Source organism: Rhinolophus hipposideros (assembly GCF_964194185.1).
Source record: "Rhinolophus hipposideros genome assembly, chromosome: 21".
Classification (NCBI taxonomy): domain Eukaryota; kingdom Metazoa; phylum Chordata; class Mammalia; order Chiroptera; family Rhinolophidae; genus Rhinolophus; species Rhinolophus hipposideros.
This window is the reverse complement of record NC_138067.1, coordinates 37,603,551-37,628,394: the sequence shown is the minus strand read 5'-3', so window position 1 is coordinate 37,628,394 and position 24,844 is coordinate 37,603,551. Positions and strand designations below refer to the sequence as shown.

General features: G+C 49.3%; 1 protein-coding gene across 2 annotated transcripts in view; it reads right to left on the bottom strand.

Moving 5' to 3' along the window:
• CATSPERG (cation channel sperm associated auxiliary subunit gamma) overlaps nt 1-24,048 on the bottom strand; it is a 28,795-nt gene extending 4,747 nt beyond the window's left edge. Inside the window, exons 1-22 of one of the 2 annotated variants that reach the window (XM_081031975.1) lie at nt 23,985-24,048; nt 22,782-23,065; nt 22,641-22,694; nt 18,176-18,320; nt 17,707-17,833; nt 17,468-17,540; nt 16,387-16,542; nt 11,726-11,897; nt 10,323-10,460; nt 9,284-9,343; nt 8,979-9,098; nt 8,438-8,488; nt 8,209-8,338; nt 7,586-7,697; nt 6,199-6,357; nt 6,002-6,114; nt 4,917-5,133; nt 4,544-4,606; nt 4,246-4,444; nt 3,991-4,109; nt 3,780-3,860; nt 3,643-3,699 (exon numbers count right to left, since the gene is read on the bottom strand). In XM_081031975.1, the coding sequence (XP_080888101.1) occupies nt 3,643-3,699; nt 3,780-3,860; nt 3,991-4,109; nt 4,246-4,444; nt 4,544-4,606; nt 4,917-5,133; nt 6,002-6,114; nt 6,199-6,357; nt 7,586-7,697; nt 8,209-8,338; nt 8,438-8,488; nt 8,979-9,098; nt 9,284-9,343; nt 10,323-10,460; nt 11,726-11,897; nt 16,387-16,542; nt 17,468-17,540; nt 17,707-17,833; nt 18,176-18,320; nt 22,641-22,694; nt 22,782-23,036 (2,601 nt within the window). In that variant the 5' untranslated portion in view covers nt 23,037-23,065; nt 23,985-24,048. Of the gene's footprint in view, nt 1-3,642; nt 3,700-3,779; nt 3,861-3,990; nt 4,110-4,245; nt 4,445-4,543; nt 4,607-4,916; nt 5,134-6,001; nt 6,115-6,198; nt 6,358-7,585; nt 7,698-8,208; nt 8,339-8,437; nt 8,489-8,978; nt 9,099-9,283; nt 9,344-10,322; nt 10,461-11,725; nt 11,898-16,386; nt 16,543-17,467; nt 17,541-17,706; nt 17,834-18,175; nt 18,321-22,640; nt 22,695-22,781; nt 23,195-23,984 lie in introns of those variants that run through there. The other variant, XM_081031974.1, reaches the window with a different exon arrangement.
• Between the last annotated feature and the right edge of the window lie 796 nt (nt 24,049-24,844).

Below are 24,844 nucleotides of genomic sequence, written 5' to 3'. Positions count from 1 at the left end.
AATGTTTCCTCCTCATTCAGGACTTCCCCGAGCCATCCTATGAAAAATGCTGAACTAGCACATGCCCCTTGCCTATTTTCCACCTCTTAACACACAATATCTTTTGTTTATCTTGCTTATTGTCTGAGTCTCTGTTGTGGGTTGAATTGTATGTCCCCCCAAAATATGTTGAAGTCCTAATCCCGTAGTACCTGAAAATGTGACCTAATTTGGAATTGGGTCTTTACAGATGTAATCAAGTTAAGATGAGGTCATACTGGATTAGGGTGGGCCCTAATCCAATGACCTGTGTCCTTATGAGAAGAGGACACACAGACTCACAGAGATAAAACCTTGTAAGGAAGAAGGCAGAGATTGGAATGACGCGTCTACAAGCCAAGGACTGTCAACAACCACCAGAAGCCAGGAGAGAGGCCTGAAACATATTCTCTCTCAGAACCTCCAGAGGGATCAACCCTAATTTTGGACTTCTGACCTCCAAAACTGGGAGAAAATAAACTTCCCAGTTTGTGGCAATTTGTTACGGCAGCCCTAGGAATGAATACACTCCCCCTATTGTGAGACATCAGTTTCACAAGGACAGGAATTCTGTCTGGTCTGTTCACTGCTGTAAGTCCAGCTCTTGAAACAATGCTGGCGTGCAGAAGGAACTCAGTAAATATTGGTTGAATGAATGACTAAGCTTCAGGTACAGGATGTGAAACCAGTTCCTGATCTGCCCCTTGATCGAAGCACCAGCCCCATTTGGCCATATGGGCCCACCTCTGGAGCTGGCCTGCTGAGAGATGCTCCAAATCTTTATCCACCTAACTGAATTTGACTGAGCACTTATCATGTGCAAATTCATTTCTTCCTTCCTTCATCCAACATATTTACAAATTGAGAAACCACCGTTATCAATTATTTCCAGTTTCCATTTTTTCCAGCATGGAGAGCCAGAGAGAAGCTCTAAGCCTTCCAAATACACATGCCCCTTGATCTGGTAATGTGGGGGTGGGGAGAAGGAGGGAAAAGAAACCTGAAAGGCCCCAGCCTAAAAAACACAAAGAAAAAGCAGCTCAGACTTCCTGCAGCACCTCTGTTTCCCTGTCTGTTGTTGTTTTTTAATAATTGGCTTTTTTAAAAAACTTAGTTTTTAGATGGATAACATGGTTACATGTGGCTATATATATTATACTTATATATGTATAATATATATACACACACCCATATATGTAGTGAAAAGCTCCATTTCCATTCCAATCCTCCAACTGTCCTGCCTCTCGTCCATCCCCAGAGCAGGGAACCACTATGAGTACTTTCTTGCCCATTTTTCCAAAGTTTCTTCATGCAAATAAAAGTAAGCATGAATATATGTTATCAATGAATCTCTTTCATGCTGTTTTTTATACACTGTTGTGTACCCTGATTTTTCCTCTTAAGAATAAAATACTTTGGAGATCGTTCCATACCAGTATGTGGAGAGTTTCATTTCACTTTTTTTAAGGCTGCATAGTTTCCCATGGCACGAACTACCATATTTGTTTAACCACTCCCCTATTAATGGACATTTAGGTTGTTTCCAACCTTTTGCTATAATAGAGTGTTGCATATTAGCTTCCTAGAAGGAACCTGCCAGGTAAAAAAATGGGGGTGCAAACTTTGTCCTTCTAGGGTTATGATAAAGAGGGAAATAATGTCTATCACTAAACATAGCAGGAAACACTTATGGAGGTTGAAGTCAGTCACTCTTCTCTGCACTTGACCCAGATTATCTCATGTAATCCAAGGAGTTGGGGGCTGTTCCAACCCCCTTTTTTTACTACCCTGGGTCATACCAAGCCAGAAAGGAGGAGCACCAGAGTCTGTCTGCTGGTGAGTGGGCAGGAAACAAAGCCTCTGTCTGGGTCAGGTCCCTCCTCTACCATTTATTAGCTCCCTGACTTACTCTGAGCAGATAGGAGGTCTGACAATTACGTTCATGAACTTGCCACTGTGCGCTTACATTGGCAGCACTGTACAAACAGTTCAGTAAGGTTTCATAACCTTGGTATTTCAGTGTCTCACAGCTGTGTTGGTGTCAACATGTGGCGGTATCTTGCTGAGCGGCGTTCACTATTGTGTGTTTTTGTGTGCCGTTGCAAGAATGTCTGAGCTTGAATTAGACCAGTGAACAAACATTAAATTTCTCATTAAACTTGGCAAAAGTAGAAGTGAAACCAGGGACAAGTTAGTCCAAGTTTATGAGAATAACACCATGAAGAAAACAGCAGTGTATGAATGGATTGAATGTTTTTCTGAGGGGAGAGAACATGTCACTGACGCAGAGAGGTCAGGGAGGCCAGTAATGAGCAGAACTGATGAAAACATTGCAAAAACTCGTCAAATTGTGTGTTGAAACCGTTGGCTGACTGTGAGAAGCATAGCAAACCAAGTAAACATCGATAGAGAAACTTAGGAAAATCTTAACTAAAAATCTTGACATGAGAAAGGTGTGTGTGCAAAAATAGTCCCGAAGGAGCTCACTGATGAACAAAAGCAAAGGAGAGTCGAAGTTTGCCAAGACCTTTTGGAGAGGCAAGATGATGTTTTGGGCCGTGTTATCACTGGTGATGAAACATGGGTGTACCAATACAAGCCTGAAACAAAACGTCAAAGTGCACAATGGAAGTCAGCCAATTCTCCACAACCAAAAAAGTTCCGTCAATCTACATCAAGAGTCAAAACGATGTTGCTAACCTTTTTTGATATCAGAGGGATTATTCACTATGAATTTGTACCAAATGGACAAACAGTTAACCAAGTTTACTATTTGGAAGTGCTGAAAGGCTGCATGAAAAAGTTAGACGAAAACAACCTGAACTTGTCGCCAACAATCCATGGCTCTTGCATCACGACAATGCACCAGCTCACAGGGCACTGTCTGTGAGGGAGTTTTCAGCCAGTAAACACATAACTGTATTGGAACACCATCCCTACCCACGTGATCTGGCCCCCAATGACTTCTTTCTTTACCCGAAGATCAAGGAAACACTGAAAGGAAGACATTTTGATGTCATTCAGGACATCAAGGATAATATGATGACAATTCTGATGGCCATTCCAAAAAAGGGTTCCAAAATTGCTTGGAAGGGTGGACTAGGTGCTGGCGCTGGTGCATAGCTTCCCAAGGGGAGCACTTTGAAGGCAACCATGGTGATATTCAGCAATGAGGTATGTAGCACAATGAGGTATGTAGGATGAGTTCACGAACTTAATCATCAGGCCTCATATGTGCACCACTCTGAGCCTCAGTGTCTGCCACTGTGCAAAGGGGCTATTGCATGGGTAAGCAAGTGAAGAACCAAGGACCAAAGAATGTGTGAGTGGGCAAATGAAGAGCAACATGTGGAAGAAGGGCCAAGCTGACCCACTGGGCTTTTGTGCCGGTTGGAAAAGGAAGCCCTGTGTCATAGATATTTTACTTCCCTCTGCAGAAAAGTATCAGAAGGAACACACAAGCTTGGGTGCAATCTATACAACTATAAAGGCAGCCCTTTCTGAGAACAGCAAAGGATGAAAGGAGTGAGTGGGTGGGTGGGGTTCCCAAGAGAATCAGCCCTGTGGAGACTCCACCCAACTTTTTCCTCCCAACACAGGGCCCAGTACCCCAAGTTCCAATACTTGCATGCGAGGCCCCTGGATGGTGTTCTGGAAGCAGTACCCAGCGGAGCCCACCACCTGAGGGTAGGAGTGATGATGGTGGTGAGTCCCAGTCTCTCCGCTCATCAGCGTCCCTTCCCTCCAGGCTTGGACCGCACCTTGACCAGCATGGAGGTCTTCATGAGGTGATGTCCACTAATATCCTGGTTCAAACAAAAGCTTTTATCCCTGAGCATAACCTGGGGTAGGGACGGAAATAAGGCGGTCAAGAGGCGTGCCCGATGACTCAGGAACGGTTTAAGTAACCATGGGCTTCCAACCATTGCCCAGGTAGATCTGGCCCTGCACCTCCTCACCGCCTGGTCTCACCCAGAAAAGCACCGAGTTGCGATTAGTAAGGACCTTCTGCTTCACCACCGCCTCGGTGCAGCCGGGGTCGGCCAGAACCACGTCCAGGTCCACCTGGCTCTGCAGCTGGAAGCTGTTGCCTGCTTAGAGCATGGGGGATGGAGGTGGGGGTGCGGTGGGGGGTAGGGCCTCGTACCAGACCTGACAGGAGCTCCGCCCCTCGAATGGTGCTCTGGTCCCAACCCCCAGCCCGCCACTCAGGGCCCGCCCACAGACCCAGTTCTGGCTGGGACTTGAACGAGTGGCCCCGGACCGTCAGGAAGATGGAGAAGCGGTAGCTGGAGCCCTTGTCCAGGAAGATGCGCTCGGGGAGCTCGTACTCGGCACTGAGGTCGTAGATCTTTTCGTAGTTGTCCGTGTCAATGTACACGTTACTCGCGCTCTGCCAGTTGCTCGCCAGGTAGAAGTAATAATCCTGGGGCATGGGAGACAGGAGGGCAAAGTTAGCACCCGGAGAGGGGGACGGTGGGGGGGTCCGAGGCCCCCCCCCCCACTCGCAGCCCTCTCCACGCACCTGGTCCTGTTTCTTGTTCTCCCCCCAGCGCCAGGTGGAGTCGTGCACAGGGTCGGCGTACGGCTGCAGGGACGCGGGCGTCGTGAGCAGGGCGGGGCGGAGGCGGGGCGTCCCCAAGCAGAAGGCATTCCCAGACCCCTTCCCAGCCTCAGTCCCAGCCCCTAACCCAGACCCTGGCCCGCCCTGCTTTCAGCCCACCGGCCACCCCCGCAAAGCCATCTCCCAGAGCTCTGCTCAAGCCCACACCACTCTCCACCCCCCCTTCAGCCTCAGACTCATCCCCACGGCTCGGCTCTTGTTTCACCCTCCGCAGCCCAGTCTCAGACACGCCCCGGCTGGGACAGCGCCCCACCCGCGGCCGCTAGGCGCCCACCTTGTGGTCGTACTGGGATTGCTGCCACAGCAGGTAGTAGACGAGGCCCTGATAGACAGCCAGCGATTTCTCGGTGTGGAACTCCGTGGGCTCCAGGACGCGCGGCGGCCTCGCCCGGTAGCGCTCCAGGCGCGTGTAGATCTGCGGTTTGGGCAGGTCCCGCAAGTGCATCACCGTGAAGGGGCACAAGTTGGTGAAGGAGAGCGTCAGGTGGCTCCTGGTCGGCGGTAGTGGGAGACCGAGGCTGATATTTCCACGCCAGTACCCCAGGAGCCTCCACAGGCCTGTTTCCCACCCTGCGCTGCTGACTCCCCAAATCCCATCCAGCCCCTGGTGCGCCTAGGTACATTCCCCTGGGCCTTCCTGGGTCCCTCAGACCAGAGTCCTGGGCACATTCCCCTGGGCCTTCCTGGGTCCCTCAGACCAGAGTCCTGGGCACATTCCCCTGGGCCTTCCTGGGTCCCTCAGACCAGAGTCCTGGACATCATGCTCGACTCCCCTCCCCCTTCCTAAGTGTCCTTCCATCTCCCCCTTCGCCCCTCCTCCAGCTGCTTCCCTGGGCAACTCCACAGGTGACGCCGGCAAGAAGAATCATTATGGAACACCTTAAAATCTGACCGGGCAGTCCCTCCCCTGAATCCCACCATAGCTCCCCAGGGCCCTCAAGATGAATTCCAAGTCCCTCCCTGTGACTGCTAGGCTCACCTTGTCCGTCCTGCCGCCAAGATTGCACTGTACTTTCTCCCAGTTCTCAAACACCCAATCTCCTTTCCTCCTCACGGCCTTTGCACGTACGGTTTCCCCTGTCTGGGACACCTTTCTCCATCTTATTACCTGGCCAATTCTTCCTCACCCTTCAGGTCACCACTCATGCACCTCTTCCTCTTTGAAGCCCTCCCTGATTTCCCCTCTCCCCAGGCTGGGTTAGGTTCCTCCTTTGAGCATCCATAGGCCCTGAGCTGCCCCATTACAGCCCTGAGGTGGTCACTGGGGATGGCTTGCTCTCCCCCACTGGAATGAGAGTTTCAGGTGAGAAGTGCCTGGGTGCTCCGACGACTGCTGCGGTCCATCCAGTATTGTCTCACCCTTGCCGCTGCAAGAAGTAGCGGTTGCTGAGCTGCTGGTACATCAGAAGCTGCTCCACGGGCACAAGCCTCTTGACGAGCTGGCTCTGCTGGCTGTTTACAAGGTACACCAGCTGCAGTGGGAAGGCAGGGCCACGTGAGTTGGTGTCAGCCACGCTGCGGCGCCCCCAAGTGTCCCCACAGCCCCCACCAGGCACCTGGTACAGATTGTTTTCTTGGTAGAAGAGGGTGACCATGGTCTCATTGGGGGCATAGAGAGAAGACTGTTGCATCACCTGCAGGCTGATGTATACCTCCCAGCCCTTGGATGGGAACAGCTTGTACACCCGGTAACTGCCCTCCAGAAGGTACCAGATCTGGGGGTGCAACAGCCAGGTGTGAGTAAGGGCCACGGGGACTGCTGACCCCATCTCTCCCTCTGTCAAGTGTGCTGGCTCCACTTATTGAAGAGTGAGACTTGGAGCTCACCTCCATCTGGGACCAGGTAAGCTCATATACCTTCTCTCTGTAGTGCCATCTCTCTACTTCCCAGAACCCAACCACCTCTGCTTCTAGCCCCGTCTAGCCATGACAAATTTCCTCAATGTTTCAATCTGCTTGAGTTTCTGTTACTTGCAACTTAAACTTTCCTAACACATACACTCCCTAATGGCTGGGGTGCCTAGGGCCAAGCCCTCTTTTTTGCTTCTCTTTGTACCCTCCAGGGTCTCATTCCCTTGGCCTCAGTTTCCCATCACTGCACTGATGCCCACCACCCATCCCCCCAACACATTTGACTCTAGACCTCACCTCCTCCTGAGCCTCAGCCTGGAGGACCCCTTCCACTCTCCAGGAAGCCCCCCCCCATCTCTCCACATGTGGCCTCTTCTGTGACTCCCTCCCTGACACACACACTCCCAGAATACCGTGTTTCTCTGAAAATAAGACCTAACTGGAAAATAAGCAGTAGCATGATTTTTCAAGATGCTCATAAAATAAGCCCTAATGCATCTTTTGGAGCAAAAATTAATATAAGACCCTGTCTTATTTTCAGGGAACACGGTAGGGCTTATTTTATATTACGAGCATCCTAAAAAATCATGCTAGGGCTTATTTTCCAGTCAGGTCTTGTTTTCAGGGAAACATGGTAGGTCAGACCCCTCCTCTGAACGTCCATATGTTGTTTTCCTCTGCTGCAGCCTGACTACTCTCAACTGTCACTGTCTGGGAATGAGTCTGTCTTCCTAACTGCCCAGTGAGGGCAGGACGCAGAGCTGACTCAGTCACCACTGTGTCCCCAGCACTGGGTCAGGCATCCAGTAAGTACTCCATATCTATGAACTGAACAACCGAATGATGAATTGAAAGAGGGCCCCCTCTGGAAATCAGATCACATAACTCTGAGCATAGGTCTTTCACTGCTGACAGACTTCGGAAAACACACTTAGCTTCTTTGAGTTCCAGGGTTCTCAGCTATAAATGGAGATTTTGCTGCCCTTCCCCAGGGTCTCTGAGGGTGTTCCCTCCCTTGGGCCCCTTTCCCCTGACAGGGAGAGAAGGGAGACCCCAGGGGTTTGGGGTGGGGATAGGGACAGGGAGGGCTACCTCCTCCGTCTCTGTGACAATAGCTGTGTCCCCATAGAACGAGTTGACCAGGTACTTGATGGACAGCTCCTTGGGGAAATCCGCCAGGTAGATGAAGTTTTCATTGTCATAGCTGCAGGGGTAGAGATGGGAGCTACGGGCACCTGGGCAAGGCCCCTGGAGGATATCTGCTTCCCCCAACTCTGGACTGAACATGGTACAGGATCTGATTTCTCACTTCTCCACTAGCCTTGTGAGAATGTGCAAAGGAAGCCTGGGATTCTAGCTTCTGCCCCTGACTCCAGACTCACTGGGAGACCTGTCCATATGTAAACAGAAGCATTCAGCCAACCTGGCAGTTTGCCAACAGCTCATAAAGTTGGCTCAGGGACTCCTAGATTCCTGAGGGGTAAAGAGTGTCCCAAACAATCCCCAGACGATGCCCTCTATTGCTCCCATAGGTTGGGTCTTCACATCAGGGCTCCCACAGCTTCCTCCATCCGAGCCCTGACCACCCCAGCTGGTATTTCCCCGTCCCAGTCCTCATAACTTCTGGACTTGGGCAAACTGAAAATTCGGTGACTTCAGAAAGGGCCCCCACCCTCCTGAGGCTGGGCAGGCAGAGTATGCCTGGCCGTCTCTACCTTAGCAGGAGGAAGTTGCCCCAGATGAAGAGCAGGTTGTTATATGGGTTGTAGGACATGCCCTTAGGAACCATTGAGAAGTTGGTACAAGATTCTGTCCCTAGGATCATCAGGAACTCCAGGCCTCGAGCTGGCCAGGGCAGAGGCAGAGAGGACATGGCAGTGACACAGGGTCACCTGGGCACCACCCACCGTTGAGCCCTCCTCCCCCTCAGCCTTCCTCTCCTACCGTCAGGGATGAATTCTGGGATGGTGTAGAGGATGGCCAGCTTATCAGTGACTATAGGTAGAGAGAACACAGCAACATCTCCTGAGGCTGAGCTTTCAAAACCTGAAACTGGGCAAGTCACCGCCTTCCCAACCCCTCCAAAAAACCCTCAATGGCATCCCATTTGGGCCTGTTAGCCCTGAAAGTTTATGTGAAATAAAAAGGCACTGCCTCCGAGAAGGTACAGTCCTGTTGGGACACAGGACTTGCCTCCTCTGACTCCCTGGCTGGGAAGTGCAGTGCGCAGCCTATACAACTGCACGCGGCAGCCCAATTCTCAGTTCAGGTAAAATAAAACCACATCTCCTTATTGTGTTCACCTCTCCAATTTCCCTCCCTTCCCTTTCCCCCTGTTCCAGTCACATTGACTTCCTCTCCAGCCCACCAAACCTGTTCTCCACCACTCCCCCTTACCCAGAAGTACATGAGCAACATTTCCCTCCTGTTGTCTGCTGTGTGCCCAACACGTCCCCCCCCCCCCCCGCCATGGTGCTCCACTTACCCATGTCATAGCTGACCACTTGGAAATATTTCCTGGTGCTGTTGTCTTCAACCTCCACCAGCAGCAGCAGATTGTAGTCGTCCACAAGGTATGTGGCCCAGGTTATGGAGCAGATGACAACTGGTCGGGAAGGGGGAGGTCCAGAGCAGCCCCCAGATCCTGCCCCTCACCAACCCCTTGCTCCTCTGTGACTGCCACCTGGAACTCTCCACCTCTCCCCAAGACACTGCCCTCCCTTCCCGGGACCTCTCCCACACCCTCGATCCCCACAGCTGCCTACTGCAGACCCATCTGGGAATGGGTACCTTGTATCCCTTCGCACACGGACTGCTGCCTGGGCAGCATCTCGAAGGACACACGGCCATCTGCGGAGCAGGGCAGGTCCACGCTCAGGCACTTCCCATTCCCAGCCAGCTGGCGCCCGCCCTTCCTGCCCCCTTAGTCTTTGGGATCCAGGGGGCAGGTCTCACCCCCCAGCCTTCCAGTCACTCACAGGTGGCCTATCAGAGTATATGTGTTTCTGGTCATAGTAAGTGGCTCAGGTCCGGGGATGTGACCCAGAACTGGCCAACCAGAGTCCACCCTGGGATTCGTGCTAGAGCTAATGGAGAAGACGCTGCTCTCATTGTTTTGGGAATGACTCAAACTGGTGGGAGATGTGGGCTCCGAGCTCCCGAGGGCCATTCTTAACCCCCACAAAAGGAGTATCTACCTGAAAATGAAGATAAATCGCAGGGCTCATAATAATAAACCCTTTTCTAGTACTCACCACGGCCCTAGAGCTGTTCCAAGACCTTTATATATGCCAACGTATGTAATCTTTATATCAACACAACGAAGCAGGTAGTAGTACTATGATTAGCCCCATTTTGCAGATGAGGAAATGAGGCCCAAAAGAGGTTAAGCTGCTTGTTGGAAAGCCACCGGCGACTTGGGTTGGGTGTGCTGGAGCAGTCTCTTTCCAGACAGGTGCTATAGTCACTACGCTGTGCTACCTTTTCTAGATAGGCAGAGTCCTGATGATGTACCACGTGAGCCCTGGATTCAGCCATGCCTGAAGGTGGCACGTGGTCTTTTCACTTATTTAAGTCCACAAATTCTTTATGTATAAAGGATTTTTTAATTGGGCTTCTGCCCTTTGAAACCAAACACAGCATGAAAGACACATAATACACCCGGCACTACCCCTACAAATGCGTTAACCCATTTTCACTCATAGGGCCAACCTCCAGCCTGGGACCCCTCCTTAAGGCACATGATGAGGGGTGAGGGCCTGAGGTCAGAATTCATGGAGGTGAGAGGACATGGAGAGATCTCTCGGGCTGCCAGCATCCCCACCCTTACCTGTGATGGTCCCAAAGTGGAAGTAACCTTCGTGCTTGCCAGCAGTGAGGGCCATGATGTACTCGGAGCCATTGCCATGGAAATACACGGGGCACAGCTTCTTAATACACTCATTAGCCAGCACACGAACCCATCTCTCTGCAGGGGCCAGCAAGGGGATTTATGCCCAGGTGTTTGGACCTGGGACCCCGACCCCTTATCTACATTTCCCTGGCCTTAATGAGCCTATTATCTGTCCTCTTGCTGGAGCAGCTGATCAGCGTGTTATCTGAGAGGCCCTTCGCATAGGACCCCAGCTGCCTTTGAGAAAATCCTCCTGGCTCACATTCTGTCTATGAGGTTCAGCGTGGGTTGACCCCACCCTTGCATTCCCCTGGCCAGAGCTATTGGTTCTAAGCTGGGCCTGTGACCAAGGAGAGCAAATGAGAGACAGTGTCAGCTTGCAATCACTAACAAAGAGATGCTCTTTCCTGGGGCCTCTGAGGGCATAAAATTTGCAGTTGCTGGGTGGAGGGGGGAGTCACCATGGCCACAACAGGAGGGACCGACAGCTACAGTGGGCCCCAAGATCCAACAAGCTTGAAACCAACGTGCTCCTGGTTTTTCAGCTATCTAAGCAAATAAACACGCCTCCCCTCCACACTGTTTTTTTTGGCTTGAGCCCATTTTAATTTGTTTTTTCCACTGTCAAAGTGCCCTAAGTTATAAAGGGAGAAAAATGGAGCTGTTGAGAACATGCATTAACTAATGAAACATAAGTGACAGTACAAGTTTCTGTGATGCTATAAGTCTAAGTGACCCTATCAGATGCCTCAATGACGTCTCTCATTTGGATAGGGGGAAAACCTATGAGAACTAGAGCTTTGGTATTTAAAAGATGAGGCCAAATGAAGCCTCTCTTTTTCCTTTCTGATCAGTCTCCTTCATGGCTCCAACAACCCATCTCTATTTCTCTCTCTCTCTCTGACCTCTAGGCCTCTCCTCCACCACCCCAATTTCTCTCCTAATGTCTTTCTCTGTCTTTCTGACACTCTATGTGTCTGCGAGTACATGTGTGTGCTCGCATGCATGTGTGTGTCCTCTCTGTCTCTCTGTCGCTGTCTCTGTCTCTCTCTCTGCCCCTCCCTTCACTCTCACATCTTGCTCTACCCTCAGCTGGTTCGTGGTTCCTGGGAAGGTCCAGGTGAAGGCCCCTCCCCAGCATAGAGAGAGTGGGAGAAGGCCCCCCCAGGGTGGGCAGGATGATTCAGGACCTTGGAAAGTCCCTCCAACACCCCCTCCCCACCCACGACAATTCCAGTCCCAAGTGCCACAGTGGATGTGTTCACTCAGGTGACCCCCTGGGGCTCCAACAGGCAGTCTTCTGCCTGAGGCACCGGAGACGCCCAGCCACATGACCTCACCACTGCCATGGTTGCTCTGGTGGAGTGTGATATAGGTGCCTGTGAAGTAGTAGACGAGCTGGTTCTGCCGAATGAAGAGGGTGCTCTCGGTGGCGATGGCGTCGTAGATGGTGGCGGTGAAGCTGGCCTTGGGGCAGTAGAAGGATCCCACCCAGCAACTGTCAATGCTCAACTGCAGAGGAGCAGAGCCAGTGTGAACAGGTGGCCTTGGCCTCAGCCCACATTCCTGCCTTGGGGAGAGGCACCTGCTCTGACAACTGCTTGGGAGGAACACATGCAGTTGCCCCCAGAGTGCCCTCCCTGCTGACCTTGCAGCAGCACCTTAGTGGCCAAACATGGGCCACAGAAGTAGGCAACCCAGGCTAGAGCCTGGACCTTTGTATGCGTCCTAGAATTCAGCAGTGTACAGCATATTCAATGGTGCTAAGAAGTCCTGGTTTCCAAGGACACTGAGTGTTGTACCCACATGGATACAAAAGATCCCATACTTGTCCCCAAGGCACTTTTGCATAATCCTCTTCTACCTTGAACACAATTTTGTGTCAGGCTGACACTGTCTGAACTCACTGACTGATAACAAACACTGGCAATATCACCAACAGTGGGAAAATAATTTGAATCTAAATTTAATCAAGCTTCTAGAGCTCACTACTAGTTTATCGGAAATATCAGGTATTATAGACTAATTATGTCCCCCTTCCCAATTTATATGTTGAAGCCCTAACCCTGCAATGTGACTGTATTTGGAGATAGGGCCTTTAAAGGGATAATTAAGGCCCAATCAGTTTATGAAGGTTGGGCCCTAATCCTATAGGACTGGTGTCCTTATAAAAGAGGAAGAGACACCAGAGATCTCTCTCCACTTGTGCACATAGAGTAAAAGTCATGTGAGGACAGAGCAAGAAGAAACTTTCTGCAAGTCAAAGAGAGAGTTCTCACCAGAAACCAACCCTGCTAACAGACTGATCTTGGATTTCCAGCCTCAAGAACTGTGAGAATATAAATTTCTGTTGTTTAGCCACCCAGTCTGTGGTGGCTACTTTGTTATGGCAGACAAATACACAGGGTCAGAGGAACAAGTGAATTGATTCCATGAAGAAGCAAGTAGCCAAATTCTCCAGGACAAAAGGCTTGGTTTCTTAAATTGCACGGAAAAAAAAACATGGTTGTTGTGGGGGCAGGAGGTGGGGAGCAGACTTACAGGTGAAAAGGGCACTAAGACACTCAACAACGAAATGCAATGTGTGTGTCCTGATTCAAACAAACCAATTTTAAAAGACCGACTTTAAACCAATTTTAAATTTTATTTTTAGATAATTGGGGAAAAACTATAGCCAGGTTAGATGATGGTAAGGGTTTATTTTGCTGGATATTATAATGGCATTGCATTGTCTTTTTTTAAGTCTTCTTGTGTTACAGATAATTCCTCAAGTCTTTCAAGAATTTACAGGTGAAATGGTATGATGACTGGGATTTTGTTTTAAATCAGGAAAAAAATGGTTGGACCAAAAAAAGGCAAAATGTTGATAATTATTGAATCTGGGTTATACTAGAATATTATACTATTCTATTTTTGTGTCTAATTGAAATTTTCCACCAAAAAGTGAAATTTTCCACTAACTTTTCCCATAAAAAGTAGAAATCAGAGCAAAACTCTAGGCTCTGCTGCTGAGGGAGATTTCACCAAATTAAGGAGAACATGAACATTCCCACTTCCCCTACCCTATTCAGCATTATAAGCGTGTCCTTGAAAATGTTATTTTTAAAAAAGTCTAGTCATCCACTAGGACTATAGAGGTTGTTGCTATGCCTGGTAAAACTAACCTGTACCCTCTGTCATTTTGATTAGCTGTCATACTTCATGTATTACACTGTTAATATTTGAGTGATGCATCTGTTTTCTGGAAGAAATACTTAGAAATTCTCTTTGTTAAACTAGAAGAGGATCACCATACCTCTCTCTTCTCCCACATACACGAGGAAAAGAAAAGCTGTGGGTCAGCTGGATTTCTAATTTGAGCAGTTTGAGAGTTCTGACTCATTTAACTCAATAAGAAGCATGTTGGGTTTCTCTGGCCACAGTGATTGAGTCAGATGGGTAAACAGCCTGAGCCACACCAAGTGGAAGGAATCTTGTGATATGGAAAGATCTTTCCCACTGGATGTAGGCCTGAGAAGATATAGCCTCTGTGGTTCCAGAGGACAGAGCTGTTTGAACATAAAATCAAATAGAGAGGAACCAGGTCAAAGAGATGGAGAGAGAGAGAAATTCAGTCTTGGTGACATCCTGGGTCAAGCTGGACCTGAAGTCCTGAATTTTTCCATTACATGAGCCAACAAATTTCCTTTTTCACTTTTGGCAGATGGCTAGTTGAGCTCCCAAATCCATTTTCACACATTCTTTGTGCCTCCCAGATAGAAATTTTATTTCCCAGCCTCTGTTGCAGTTGGATGTAGCCAATTGACTAATTCCTCACTAATGGAATGTGAGAGGAAGTGAAACTTGCTTAAAAGAAAACAGCTTGCTCTCCACCTCTGCTCTTTCCCCATCCCATTGGCTGGAATATGGACATTGGCAGGACCCAGCTTCAATCATACAGATGAGATCAACATCTGGGGCCTAGGGGATGGTGAAGCAAGAAAAAAGAAGGGATGTGGCTTTCTCACTTCTGGACTGTTAAGAGAATAAACAATAGCATCTATTTAATCTATTCCCTCCCTTTCAGGGGTCTATTTGTTACAGCATCTAAAACTGACCAATACACATCTGAGAAGAGCTGTGTGGAGGGGGAATTCCTCTGGAATCCTAGGGGCAATCTGGAACGGAATGGTAAGGTGAGAAAGGAGGGGTGAAAGGAGAGGAGAAAGCAATCTGGGAGAAAGCCCCATGATTAAAGAATAAGAATGAATGGGCTTTTATTTTGGAGTGACGGAAATTTTTTGGAACCAAAAAATTTGGTTGATGGTTGCACAGTATGAATGTAATAAATGGCACTAAATTGTTCACTTCGGAGTGGCACTAAATTGTTCACTTCATTTTATGAATTTTATGATTTGACCATGATAATTTTTTTTAAAAAAGAAAAAGAACAAAAAGAAAGATGCCTGAAGTTCAAATGGAACTCTTCGTTCCTGTGATGTAAAGCCCCTTTTCTGCCCTCCAAACTTCTTCAGCAGAATCCACATCCCTGTGTTGTGTTTGGGTCAAGAATGAGAAAACTGAGCAATGTCTGGAAAGACTTGACCCAGAACAGAGAAAGTTGACGCCAGACAGGGAGACAGTCTATAAACTGAACAAGTTCAGTAAAGCAGATTAAGAGCCAGAGGGAACCAGGAGAACATTAATCTACATGGGGTTCTCAGAAATCATGGGTGGGGCTTTCAACCTTGATGGTAAGAGGTTAAGGCAATCTTTTGGGGTTGCTGTGGAGCACAATTGTTATCTCTGACACCATTAAAACCAGCATCTTCTTCCCCCAACTTGTGGCAAAGCTACCCTGATTTCACTCTGGGGGAACCATCCTTTCTCTGCTTCTTATCTCAGCTGCCCTCCTCATAAGGATGGAGATCATGACCTGTGCTAAGCCAGTTGGCATTTTCCATTATATTGGGACACATGACCCAAGCTGGACCAATCAGGACCAAGGAAATAAATTTCAGGATTTTTAAAATAGCTACTTGGGAAAGAGATGCTCCCATTCTCTGGACTGTGAATTGGGATTATGTGAGCCACTTTGATGACAAGACTAATCCAGAAGTGGAGTGGAGTTCTGAGTTGAGCCCCGTGTCAAGCCATGCCTGAAGCCTGCTCTGTGCCTAAGCTTTGCAGTTAGGTGGACCTACTAAATCCATTCGTCTGCTTAAACGAAACTGAATTGGCATTCTTCCTACAGCTGCACCAACTCAAAGGTGTTTCTGTCATTCACACCAAGAAAACCTTCCTTCAGACATTCCTTCCTCTTTCTGGGAATAATACGGGCTCACAATGCCGAATTTGAAACCCTTGAGGCCAGATGTATTTTGTGACTCAGAATTTTCCAGGGTTTAGAAGGTAGTATGACACATATATAGCATTCATATGTAAACTAGTGGGGTCTGGGGCAGCACCCGGTAATCCAGCTCCTTAATATTTCTGTAAGGCAGCGTCTGAATATTAACGATAAACGGGATGCAAAGACTGTCAGCAGCATTTGTTAGCTCAGGTCATGGTTTCACAACAAATGAATTTTAGCCCTAAATTTGTGAAAACACCATTTTCAAAGCTTTTGGGGTTTCAGAATTACAAATAATGGGCCTATAAATAATAATAACTTTGACTCACATAGTCCTCATTCTGTATCCAGCTGGTATTAACTTATATCATCCTCACAATAATTCTATGAGGTAAATAGAAATATTATTCCCGTTTTACAGAAGGGGAATCTGAGGCCTGGGTAGGTAAAGTGACTTGCCTAAGGTCACATAGCCAAGAGGTGGTAGAACTAGGATTTGAACCCAGGCAGTCTGGCTGCAGAGTCTGATGTCCTGCTTTCACGCTATCTGCCTCTCGTGGGGGCTGGTAGGTCTTTGGGAACCCCTTCTGTAACCCCAGGCCATTTTAGGGGCTGAGGACCAGCACCGTTCTAAAGGCCCCAGCCCACCATCTGCCCTGTACCACTCACCTCCACAAGAAAGAAGTCCTTGAAGCTGGTGTCAGTCAACAAAACGGACTTTTCCTCAGGAATGCCACCAAGAATGAGCACAGGTGTCTGGCCCACAGTGTACCACAGGGGCCTCGATGAAACATTCACAAAGTACTGGGGTAACAGATTGAAGAGCTGCCAGGGGAGGAACAGGAGGGCTGCTCAACAGCCCCCTACTCTCCCATGGTTCCATCTCATGTAGGGTAAAAGTCCACACCCTGACCCACGAGGCCCCACACAATTTGCCCCTGGCACCTCTCTAACCCCATCCCCCCCATTCACCCCTTCACTCTCTCTCGCCCAGCCACATGGGCCTCCTCACTGCTTCTCAGACTTACCAGGCACATTCCCACCTCAGAGCCTTTGCACTGGCTGTTCCCTCTATATGCAATGCTTTTCCCCTAGGATCCACGTGATTCCCTCCTCTGCTCCTTCAAGGCTTTACTGAAATGCCAACCTTCTCAATTCTGCCTTTCTTGACCATTCTGTTAAACACTACAGTCCCCTCCTGCGCAGACCCAATCACCCTCACTCTGTCTGAATTCTCTCCAGAGCATTTTCCACCGTTTAACCTGCATTGTACTTGATCTCATGTTTCCTGATTTGGTGTCTGTCTCTCCCACTAGAATGTCAGCTCTGTGAGGGCAGGGACTTGGGTCTGTGTGTTCACTGTTATGTTCCCATGGGGCTACACTGTGAGCTCAGTAAGTACCTGCTGAATGAATGAATGAATGAATGAATGAAGAATATGGGTGCAGGAGTCAGGCAAGCACAGTTTCAAGTCTTGTTCCATGTGTACATGCTGAGAGGCTATGGACAAATGGCTCCATCCCTTTTTGGCCTCAGTTTTCTCCTCTTTAAAATAGGTGTGTAAAAGCACCTTTCCTCACAGGGTCAGTGTGAAGACATAATGTGTTTGTGCATTTAGCACAGTAGAGCCCTTCACTAGGGTCCTGGCACAAAAGAAGCGTTCTGTAAGTGGGGCCTGCCACTTGTTTGGAAAGTAATCAGGGCCCCAGCCCTCTATCTTCTACTGTCCCCACTGTCCGGGCCCCCTTACCTCATTTCCCACAGTGAACTTGAGTTTGTCATCTTGCTGTCTCTTCAGGAAACCATTGATGTTTATCTGAAACCTGGCAGCAGGTGTGGGGCAAGCACAGGTGAGTGTTCCAGTTTCAGTGGCTGCTGCCATAGCGCACAGCTCCCTCCCTTTGGTCTCCTCCTGTCTTCTTCGGGGATCTGGGGAGAAGGAAGTCCCTCCCAGAGTCTACCCCCTGCCCCGGGCGTGGGGAAGGGCACCTTTTATTAGGAATGAAGGGCCCCAGGCCATTGCTGCTGACATCCACGTGCATGACCACACTGCCGTTCTTGATGGGCATGGGCACGTACCAGCTCATGACACACATCTCCTCTGCGTTGCACTGCTCTGCTGGAAGGTAGTGGGAACTGAGGCTGCTGGGGACTCCCAGCAGCCCCCTCCAGGCTATAGACCACTGGGATCTCCTTGCAACTCCTATGTCCTCCTCTAGGCCATGGAACCCACTGGGGCCTTTGTGTAGCCCCATCTAGGCCATGGAACCTGCTGAGGCCTTCCTGTGCCCTCCTGCAGGCCACAGACCCCACTGAGGGCCCCCATAAGCCCTATACCCCCTCCAAACCATGGGCCCCTTGATGACCCCAGCCTCCCATCCAGGACCCCTCTGAGAGCCCAGCATCCCCGCAATGCTCCTGCCAGGCTGTGACTGCTCCAGGAGCGCCTCAGGCTCACCTTTGCTGCGGAAGGGGGCTGCTTCCATCTGGATCTGAAGCTGCTCTAACTTCCAGTAATTGATGTTAACTGAGGACTGGAACGTGACCAGCACCACAGGCTTCAGCCCCATCAGGTGGCCCTTGCGGACCAGGGCCTCAGAGGCCTGAGGGTGAGATGGCGCCACAGATGTGTCCTTGAGATAACCTCTGGGCCCCCTCCCTCGCCCCCCACCTTGACCTCACCCTTAGTAGCCTATCTTCCTGGGCTGGGTGGGGAGAACAAACTCTCCACCATGGGAAGGTCAAAGAACATGGTCTAGGTTTGGGGTTGGGGTGGGGGACAAGCCAGGCTAAGAGAGGGGTAGAGGGGCTAGGGTTTGTGGAGAGAGTCAGGAGGTCTTTCTGGAGGAGGTGAGGCCAGGGCCAAGGTCTTCAGACAGAATTTGGACATATCGTGTTTCCCCGAAAATAAGACCTAGCCGGACAATCAGCTCTAATGCGTCTTTTGGAGCAAAAATTAATATAAGACCCAGTCTAATATAATATAGTATCGGGTATAATATAATATAATACCCGGTCTTATATTAATTTTTGCTCCAAAAGACGCATTAGAGCTGATTGTCCGGCTAGGTCTTATTTTTGGGGAAACAGGGCAGGAAATGTATAGAGAAGGGCAGCATAGGATAAGCAAACTTCTGCCAGTGGGAACAAACCTGGCACTCAGAACTGCTAGCAGCTTCTTCCCTCACTTCAGGGATTCCCAGGCCCCCTCTTGAGGCTTCTACCCTCCCTGCGGAAGTAAAACTCTCTGCCATCCCCCCCAGTCAGAGGATAGTCGAGTTTGGGGGCTGAGGCCTGGTGGTGAGGGTGGGATGGGTCAATCGGAGAGGAAGGTGCTGGGAAAGGGTGAGGGAGCAGCCAGGGATGGCAGGACGCTGGCTGGGCTCAGAAGGGCAGGCAGAGCTTGGAGTGGAGATGGGAGGGGGGAAGAAGGGTGTTCCAAGTGTATGGAAGAGCATGCAAAAGCTTGGACAGATCCCCAGGAGAAGACTGCACTCAGGCCACTATGGATGGGAGGTGGGGGTGGGCGGGGAGACATTTAACGGGTCTGACACCCTTTGCACAGGCTTTCATCCTGAGGAATGCCTCAGCCAGCGCCCTTTCAATCCTACCAAATATATTTGTCTTAGCCCTGGCTCTGGGTTTCCACTCACAGGGTAGCAGATACTAGTGGGGCAGGGACCTCCTCCCTGTCAGGACTGCAGTGGCCACGACCACCCTGGTCCTGTCACCCGGCATCAGCTGCCTCCCTCGTCTCCCTGCTCCCATCCCTTCCCCGACAGTCTGCTCCCCTCACACAGAAGGAGGGAGCCTGTGAACACCTGAGTCACACATCCCTCCTCTGCTCAGAACCTTCTCGTGGCTCCATCTGGCTCAGAGTGAAAGCCAAGTCCTCACGAGGGTTCTGCAGGCCCTGAATCACCTCCCAGACCTCTCCCTGCCCACACTGGCCCTCACTCACTCTGCTCCAGCCACACGGGCTTCTTCCAGGTCCTCACACACACGGGCCTCTTCCCTACTTCAGGCTGTGCTGGCTGTTCCCTCCGCCCAGAATGTTTCCCCCTGTTCTCCTCAGCCATCCCTTTTCATCATTCAAGTCTCTGCTCAAGCCTCTTCAGAGAGATCTTCCCCAACCACGCAGATAACACCCTCCTTTCTAAGATATCACCTCATTTTATTTTCTTCTTCACATTGATTACCCTTCATAAATTATTCTATCTATTTACTTGCTGATTGCTTCCCTGGTGGGCTGAATCCATAAGAAAAAGCTGGCCATGTTATCATTGTATCCCCCCATTGTAAAGAAAGAGGATCTGACTCATATCAGGTGTTGCATGAACAAATAAAGATATTATTACTGCACTTTTACAAATAAGGAGAGAAGGTTCATGGAATAAAACTCTATGCCCAGTGTCAGACTTTGGAAACTTGTTGTTAGCATTCACTGAGTCCTTTCTATGAACAAGGCACTGTGCTAAGTGCCTCACACATATTTAATCATTTTATGAAGATCACTACCATACTTGTTAAAGATGAGGAAACTTTGGTACAGAGAAGTTAAGTAACTTATCTGAGATCACACAGCTATGATGCAGCAGAGCTGGGATTTGAACCCACGCAGGCTGGCTCCAGAGCCCAAAGTGTTATCTATCATGCTATACTTCCTCCGAGTAAATGTTAATCAGTGGTAGATTCTAATCCAGGTCTGTAGTCTCCGGAACTTCATTTCTAGACAACATCCTACTGTCTTCAGAAAGCTTACTTGAGCCAAAACAATCTTGCAAAAGAAGAACAAAGCTGGAGGATTCAAACTTCCTGATTTGCAAATTTACTACAAAGCTACCGTAATCAAGACTGTGTGGTACTAGCATATGGATAGACATACAGAACACTGGAATAAAATTATACTCAGATATATACCCTTACATTTATGCCAATTGACTTTTGACAAGGGTGCCAAGACAATTCCATGGGGGAAAGAATAATCTTTTCAACAAATGATACTGGGATAACTGGATATTCACATGTCAAAGATGGACCACTACTTCACACCATATACAAAAATTAACTCAAAATGGATTGAAGACCTAAATGTAAGAGCTAAAACTAAAAAACTCTTAGAAGAAAACATAGAAGTAAATCTTCATAACCTCTAGTTAGGCAAAGCCTTCTTAGACAACACCAAAATCACAAGCAACAACAACAAAAAAATTAATAAATTGGATTTCATTGAAATTTAAAACTTTGATACTATTTTAAGTATGTGAATTATATCTCAGTAAACAAAACTTTTGTGCTTTAAAGGACAGCATCAAGAAACTGAAAGGGGGCCGTCCCGGTGGCTCAAGCGGTTGGAGCTCCGTGCTCCTAACTCTGAAGGCTGCCGGTTCGATTCCCACATGGGCCAGTGGGCTCTCAACCACAAGGTTGCCGGTTCAAATCTTCTTGTCCCACAAGGGATGGTGGGCTCTGCCCCCTGCAACTAAGATTGAACAGGGCACCTTGAGCTGAGCTGCTGCTAAGCTCCTGGATGGCTCAGTTAGTTGGAGTGTGGGCTCTCAACCACAAAGTTGCCAGTTCGATTCCTTGAGTCCCCCAAGGGATGGTGGGCTGTGCTCCCTGCAAGTAGCTATGACAACTGGACCTGGAGCTGAGCTGCGCCTTCCACAACTAAGACTGAAAGGACAACAACTTGAAGTTGAATGGCACCCTCCACAACTAACATTGAAAGGACAACAACTTGACTTGGAAAAAAGCCCTGGAAGTACACACTGTTCCCCAATAAAGTCCTGTTCCCCTTCCCCAATAAAATCTAAAAGAAAAAAAGAAACTGAAAGGACAACCCACAGAATGTGACAAAATATTTACAAATCATATATCTGATAAGGAACTAGTACAAGACTATATTAAGCAAATTTACAGCATAATAATAAAAAAGACAACCCAATTTTTAAATAGGCAAAGGATCTGAATGGACATTTCTCCAAAGATAGATAAATGGCCAATAAACATATGAAAAAATGTTCAATATCATTAGTTATGAGGGAAATGCAAATCAAAACTGCAATGAGATACCATTTTACACAGATTAGGATGTCTATAATTTTTTAAAAATGGACAATAACAAGTGTTAGTGAGGATGTAGAGAAACTGGAACCTTCATATATTGCTGATGGGAATGTAAAATGGTGCAGCTGCTTGGGAATAGTCTGGCAGTTCCTCAGAAGTAAAAAAGAGTTAATATATACCCAGCAATTTCATTCCTAGGTATATACCAAGGAGAACTGAAACACATGTTTACACAAAAACTTGTACACAAATGGTCATAGCAGTATTATTCATAACAACCAAAAAAGTGGAAATAACCCAAATGTCCATCAATTAATGAATGGATTAACAAAATGTAACACATCCATACAACTGAATATTATTCAGTCATAAAGAGGAAATACTGATACATGCTATAACATGGATGAGCCTTGAAAGCATGCTAACTAAAAGAAGCCAGACACAAAAGGCTACATATTGTACGATTACATTTATATGAAATGTCCAGAAGAAGCAAATTCATAGGGACAGAAAAAAGTGGTCTCCAGTGGCTGGAGCAGGGTTTCTTTTTGGGGGTGATGAAAATGTTCTAGAATTAGATAGTGGTGATGATTGCACAATTTTGTGAGTACAGTAAAACTATTGAATTGCACACTTTAAATGGTGAATTTTTTATGGTATGTAAATTATATCTCAAATTTTTAATGGCAAAAAAGCTTACTTGAGCACCTACTATGTGCCTGGTGGGACACTGGAGATCTTTGTGAATCCTTAAGGTCCCCAGAGTCTGGCGGTGCCACTACTATTAAAAAATGTTAGACCTGGGTAAACTGAAATCTACACAGAATGAGCCCAACCCCGCTGCACCCACTCACCTCTCCTTTGCAGGAGTAGTTGATCTTTAGGTAGTAAGGGAAGCCCATGTATTTCTGCAAAGAGAAGTTGGGCAAATGTCCAGAGCCCAGTGGGATGCGGGCCCAGGACCTCTTCCGTTCTCCTGACACCAGTTCCCTTACCTCGTTCGGGTCGATGGGCGAGTCCACCAGAAGGCTGAACAAACTGCTTACTGTGTCTAGGGGCTCTTGTTTGAAAAAGCGGTCGCTTCCGTGGTTTTTGCCTACCGTCTCGAACTCGTTCAGGACAACCTGCCAGGTGCACTCCTGGTTGTCCTCCATAGCCCCCAGCCTCCACGGTAACAATAGCACTGCCAGCAGTGACCACAGCGCCCACAGGACTCGGAGTCTTGGCCACGCAGGACCAGCAGGGGTCATCGCGGGGCAGCGCTCAGCGTGGCTGGAACCTAAAGAATGCGAGGATCAACACCCGCGGGCGATACTGAGCTCCTGGGCCGCCTTTTGAGATGCCGCCTTTTGAAATCCCGCCTTGCTCCTGCGCTTCGCCGGGTCCCCGCTCATAGAATCGCTTCTGCACGAACTTCAGGCCCCACTCCTACTCTTAAGTCTGGCCCCGCCCCTACTCTTGCACCTGGCTCCGCCCCTGCTTTTTCTCCTGGCTCCGCCTCTGCACCAGACCTCGCTCCTGTCCCAGGCCCTGAATCTGCTCCTTTTCCGGATCCCACCTCTGCTATTACTCCAGGTCCTGCCCCTGCTGTTGCTCCTGGCCACGCACCTGCTCCTGGTTTCATTCTGTCTCCTCGTCTCGTCCCTTAATCTTGCCCCACCCTTGTTCTTTGCTCTGCGCCTGCTCTGCATCCCTCCCTTACTCTTCTCCTCGTCTCGGTTTCTGTTTCTCGCTTTGGCTGCATCCCACCTGTTTTCCTCAGTCCTGTTATTCCCCGTGATCTCGCACTTACACTTGCACCTGCACCTAGCCCCGCCCCCACTTCTAGCTCCACCCGCCCATTTCTCTTCGCACCGCCCCTCTCTCCTCTCTCGGTCCCTGCTCTGGTACCCGATCCGGTACCCAGCGCCGCCCCTCTCCCGGTCCAGATCTTGGACCTTCTCCATGCCCCGCCCCTTCCTCTGTCTCCGCCCGTTTCTTGCTTAGAATTTGCTCCTGGCTCTGCTTCTGCTCTCTGTCCGGCTGGTGTTCCGCGACCCGCTTCTTTTGCACCCTCCCTTGCCGCTCGTCTTTGACAAGCTGTTCTTCCCCAGCCGGCTCCTCGCCCCGCCCCCTCCTATGGCCCCGCCCCTTCTTAGAGACACACTGCCTTTCGATCTCTGCTCGCCCCACGCCCTCTCCTCGCCCTGCACCTTCACCTCGTTCCACGCCGGCGCTACCTTGTAGCTCATCACCTCCTCGATCTTCACCTTCCCGCCAAACTGCGATACCTTTTCGTCCCACCCCCTCTCCTCACCACTACTTTCCATAACCTAGACAGCAACGAGCTCTACACCCCGCGTCTTCTAGCCCCGCCCCTACTCTTTGCAACGTCTCTTAGCCTTTCCCTGCTTCTTGCCCCGCCCTTTCTCCGCCCCTCCCCTCCTCTGCCCGGTCCCTCGACTCTCCTCCCTTTCCCCTGCCTCTTCCATCCTCTCCTTCCCACTCCCCACCCCCACCGCCCTCATCCCTCCCCGGGATGGCACCAGGCACCTCCCTCTTCTCCCCGCCCTGCGGTACCAGTCACTTGAGTTCAAACCGGTCAACCGTCACTTGGCCGTTCCAGTCCCGCCCCTCTTGCCCGGTCTCAAAATGGCCGCCCGCACTTCCTCAACCTACTTCCACCTTTTGCGAGGAACACCTGCCTCACAGGCCAGTCTAACTCTGGTAGGGCTTAGGGGTAAAGGGAAGGCGAGCCTCAACACCCAGGCGCGCGGGGCCTGGCCGGCAGAGGGTGCTGGAGACAAAGTTTGTGAACCTACGTGTCTTACCCAATCAAAAATTCCACACCTAAAAAAAGGTTTGGTCTCCTTTTGGGTATTAATCTGACTACAGCTTAACACCCTCCTCTACAAAACAGGGACAAAGGCAGCTATCGCGTAGAGTTGTTGTGGGAAGTCAATAAGATAACACGTGAAGAGTGCCTGGCACAAGTAAATATTCAGTAAATTAACGATTTTTATTTGTATCCTGATGCCTAAGGTAAGGACTCAGACCGTAACTTTTTGATGAACTGCAG